The 5,029-nt window shown below is 31.4% G+C and overlaps 1 protein-coding gene across 1 annotated transcript; it reads left to right on the top strand.

Annotated features, from left to right (window-relative positions):
* The first annotated feature begins 1,746 nt into the window (after window positions 1-1,746).
* Window positions 1,747-4,781, top strand: LOC124365156. The gene is made up of 3 exons (XM_046821112.1): window positions 1,747-1,869; window positions 2,382-2,551; window positions 4,656-4,781. The coding sequence occupies exons 1-3, from the start codon at window positions 1,747-1,749 to the stop codon at window positions 4,702-4,704; spliced, it is 342 nt and encodes a 113-aa protein (XP_046677068.1). The 3' UTR covers window positions 4,705-4,781.
* The last annotated feature ends 248 nt before the right edge of the window (window positions 4,782-5,029 follow it).

Genomic DNA, 5,029 nt, shown 5'->3' with positions numbered 1-5,029 from the left:
AATCAAACAAAACACCTTGGTATACTAATTGATGAAGCACCAGCATCTATGTAATACGCAGAATAAAACAAATCAGCAGCAAAGATTCAGCTAAAATTGCTTACTTTTCATTGTTTGAGTCACATCTCAGATACAGCATAGCTGTGTGGGGAGGTGCTAACAAATGCAACATGGAGAGAGTCCTCAAACAGCAAAAGCAAGCAATAAGATAGCAATAAGCAGGACTCCAGTTTCAATAAAGCTGCCGTGAAGCATTCAAACAACTGAAAATCCTCACCATAGTAAACCTCTACATTCAAGAAGTGATCCTGCATGCTGTCAATTCAGGACAAACCTGAAACAGAGACTTCCACCACCATCACACTCGTAATGCTTTAAACTTCACTCTTCCAGCCCACCACCTGAGTCTCTCTGGAAAGAAGCCGTCATACAAAGGAGCTCTTTACTTCAATAAACTTCCAGAACCTCTAAGAAAAGAACCACCAAAACGTCTTAAAATGCACTGACCAACTGGCTACAAGAAAGACCATTTTATTCAGAAAATGAATTCTTAAATAATTTAATTTAAATAGAAATATGATCTGTACTATATGACGAAATGTACTATTCTCAACTGAATATGTCAATAAAGAATTTGTCTATTGTCTGTTGTCTATTGTCTATGATGGTGTATGTCAATCTATGGGATTTGACTTTTTACATTTTACATTTACATTTTTACATTGGTCTTATGGTTAACCATAAAAACAAGAAAATCACAGTATAAATCAATTTGTTTAAAAATCGAGTCAAATCATATAACATTTCTACATATTACCTATAGCTGCCGACTTGAATTTTTACAACGTCAGCAAAGCCTGTTAAGCGACACGTGGTGTGGCGTACTCCTACCGTATATTGCGACTTATTAGATAATAACCACAAGGGAAATCAGCTAGGTGTTGCAATCGCCCTCATAGTGACAGCAAGGCACAGGACTGTGTGTTTAATATGGACATATTAAAAGTAAAATGTCCACTAGAAAACGTGTGGAGTGTTTTTTTTTTTTTTTTTGTATCTGTATGTAAAAAATCTAAATAATTGGAACAAAACTCTTTGGAATATATTTTTTATTTTATCCTTCTTACGTGAGAAGGTAAGTGATCATTTCAAAATGATTACAGGAGTAACCTGATATGGCTTGAAATTAAGGAACTAACAACTAATTAAATATTTATGTATATCCCATTTTCTTCATATTTGGTATGAATCCTCCTTTCTGAATTATCTTGCAGTAGTTCATAAGATAACTAGCAAATATTTATACTGTTAAGGAGTTTTTTTATTCATAAATATTTGTTTTAGTAAACAATTATCAATCAGCAGATTAACTTTAAATTTTTATAAGATATAAAGAACTTTGAATAAAATTATGCACTCAAGCACCTTTCTAACTCAAATATTTAACGATAAATTTGAATTTGAAAATTTCCCAGTGGTCTTAAAAGTCTGATTAAAAAACGAATGGGATTGATCAAAATGATTAGAATTCCTAAAAACTTTTCTGCAGCTCTTAAGCTAAAATACTTTTATATTCCTACTAAATATTGTAATCAGTATCATACTCAAAGTCAAAAATAACAATTATTAGAAGTAATTACTTTTCAAATATATTTATATTTTATTAATATGTATACCATATATATATATATATATATATATATATATATATATATATATATATATATATACCATTTTTGTATTTGGATGGCAAGAATGCTGCGTTCAATGACTGTGTGCATCGTGCTGCTGCTACTGCAGGCTCACCTCTCCACTCAAGACATGGTCAGTTACGTTACAAGAAGCAGGAGATCTGTAGCAGGAGACTCAGTAAGTTGTGACCAGCTTAGTTAATTACTACTCAAATTTTTGCACTTAGAGTTACTTACTTTTCGTTCCAAAATCAGGTATTCAATTGAATTGTGAAGTATATAATTGTAATAACAAGTATACAACATTAGTTTAGAATTACTATATTTGGAATAAAATGTTTCTTTTGATTTCATGTACTCATAATCCGTATGTGTTTGATGCTTTTACCACTAAGATTTTTTGACAGTAAACTATTTTATGGAAAGATAAATTACTAAATATTTGGTTTGTTTTGAAGAACTGATTATAATTTATAAAATTATATTTTACCGTAGGATTTATTGATAGTATAGATATTATTGTTGTAGTATTAGTATTACTCAGACTTACGATTACCCCGTAAGAGGCAATTCTGCTATTATCTCAAAGGGTGTTCTGTGAGCATAGATTTTTTTATAACAATTGTCTAGAATCAAGTATAATCAAATTCATTTTCACAAAGTTCCTTCAAACCATTTGTGTTGCTATAGGATGTTAAAGAGAAGCCGATTATTCGCTCGCTACATATCACATCCGATATCAAGTACCGTTATGCCACAACTCTGGTCTACAGCAGGGTTGTCAACCCTTCAGACAAGGCTGGCGAAGCTGTCTTCTACGTCATCCTGCCCGAGACATCGTTCATCTCAGAATTTCTCATGTAAGTATCATTAACAATTTAGTATTTTTTAAAGATGGATGGATATGTGTGACTTCAGTCGTACCTTTTCTATTTCACAACATCAGTTTTCAGCAGTAACATAATTCATATTTAATATTTCGTTTGATCTAGTAATGGTTAGTACATGGGTACATCAACTAATCACGAAATCTCAATATCAAAAATATTTCTAGGCCTCTTATTTAATAAAAAATAATATGGATCTTAAATAGACGTAAAGTCCGCTTCCAAAGTAATTTATGAAATATTACATACGGAACAATGAAACAGGGTAAACCTTAGAACTAGTTAAGACACAATATAAAAGATTAGTTGTAATAAGACTAAACTTATTCCGGAAAGTATTTATTCCAGATATTCCAGAAAGTTGAATTATGGTAAAAAGTATGCCTTACGACTTAAGTATAAAAACTAAAGCATGTTTATAAACAATGACTTACCAATGAAACATTTATAGGGGTTGATATCGGGTTGATATAGTTCCCTAAAATAGCCAAATTTTGTTTTCAACATTTCGGCAGTATCTTGTATAAAGACTTACAAAAAGTTGATTGAAAAATAAGGATATAATATTTTAACAGTATTAAAAAATATAATTTCCTTAAGAATTATATCAGTTACAAAAATAATGTTATGATTTAATATTTCACTGAAAGTCTATAAAAATGTAATTCCCTGAAGTTGTAATTCATGTCCTCAATTCCCCCGTTCTCTCTGGGCCTGGTTAAAAAAATTACTAAATTAATAAAACAGTGTTAATATATTTTATATTACTTCAAATTAGTTATTTCAAAAGGCCATGATTTTAATATTGACAAAATATAGACCAGCCTAAACCGACTACACCACCTTAAGATCATATAAAGGAACAAAATCTTTTTGACTTTATTGTTTATTTGTGACTTTATCTTTCTAAATTGTGAGATTAATTATTGTTTTATTTGGCATTGAATAATGTGTATTGTATGTTCAACGTTTAGTAAGTGTCCTCATTCAGATATTTGTTTCATATTTATGTGTGTTCATAAAGACAAATATTTACACGTTTATTTCATCATGACAGTTACCAATTCCAACTTTAAGTATAGATTTCGTAATTAAAAAAAGACTTTGTTTGTACTAAAAAGATCTTCGGATTTTGTTCCATAAAAACGTTATTAAAACTGAACTTAAAAGGAAAAGCAATTGAATGCTTACGTTCAAAACAAGACACTACTCAAAACATCTGATAGTAAATTTAGTATTAACTGTTTGCACAGTTATTGTAGGATAAAAATCAAGATGGCTTTTAAAAGCATGACTATAGAGGATGAGGGTAATGGGTAATTAGGTTACATTGTAAGCATGGCTGACTGTTTCTTAGCAGAAGTCATAAACTATGAATTGTATTTAATAATTGATTTATAACAACTCAATAACCAATGACGTCCAAGGATTTAATATGCTGCTATGTGTTTATGTGTAGTCAGTATCATAAAGATATCATTTTCTATTGTTTTACAAGGAAGTGAAGGACGAAGTGTACAAGGCCTATGTGAAAAAGAAGGATGAAGCCAAAACTGAGTGCGACGAGGCTGTGCAGGCAGGCCAGTTTGCAGGGCATGTAGTGCTGGAGAAAGTGTTGTACCATTTACACAACTTTAAACTTCAGTAGTTTGGCCCAGATTTTGTAGTATGATTGTAGAAGTTTAGCTTAAAATTGTAAAGTAAAAGTAAAGTGTTATAGATTTATTTTTGTTAATGTTTGAGTTGAACTGTTCAAATACATTACTGAACAAAGAACGTTTCAGTTGCATTTTATTATGACAATCTAGTTCTTTTTATTCACCGTTGTATGTAGAAAGAGTAAAATTAACTGAGTAAAACCACGGATATGACGTAGATTAAGAAGGCCATTTGTATTTGTATTCCTCTCACAATAATATTATAAAATCTAAGTGAAATATAGGCCTACAAACCTTAAGAGTAAGAGATAATTTATAATTTTAGCATTGTTTCATTAAATAAAATGTGGATTAATAATAACAATGAAAACAATTTGTATGTACATAAAAATATAAAAATTACTTTATCTATTTCCCAGGCTTGGTCTCCCACATCGATATATTCAACCGTACCACGGCCCGTCTTAGAGAGCAGCTTTGTCATTGAGGCCACACCTACAAACATAGCTGCAGCTCATTCTTACCTGAAAAAATTATACAGACCTTGGATGTAAGTTGTGTAGCTTAAGTTGCACCTGTGCCTAAAATGCACCTCTGGTGTTTTGGCAAAATGAACAGTCATACAGCGCTCCACGAGGGACCAAGGTGAAGCTCTAACAGTAAAAAAGTCACGCCACTCACTTGGGTTAATGACGGAGTTGATTGCCGTTCGTATAAAAATCTTTCGTTTATTTCACAGTGTGCGTGTTGTTTTTGGTGATTTTGACTTAATGGTACCACGATCCTGTGAAGG

The sequence above is a fragment of the Homalodisca vitripennis genome, chromosome 1 (genome assembly GCF_021130785.1).
Source record: "Homalodisca vitripennis isolate AUS2020 chromosome 1, UT_GWSS_2.1, whole genome shotgun sequence".
Taxonomy (NCBI): Eukaryota; Metazoa; Arthropoda; class Insecta; order Hemiptera; family Cicadellidae; genus Homalodisca; species Homalodisca vitripennis.
The sequence above is the reverse complement of the archived record's forward strand: the minus strand, read 5'-3'. Positions and strand labels throughout refer to the sequence as shown.

Excerpts from the sequence above, each read along its gene's own strand:
- LOC124365156 (XM_046821112.1), top strand. The coding sequence starts at position 1,747 with ATGGCAAGAATGCTGCGTTCAATGACTGTGTGCATCGTGCTGCTGCTA. Across the intron at positions 1,870-2,381 it reads GATCTGTAGCAGGAGACTCA|GATGTTAAAGAGAAGCCGAT; the intron begins GTAAGTTGTGAC and ends GTGTTGCTATAG. Across the intron at positions 2,552-4,655 it reads TTCATCTCAGAATTTCTCAT|GCTTGGTCTCCCACATCGAT; the intron begins GTAAGTATCATT and ends TCTATTTCCCAG.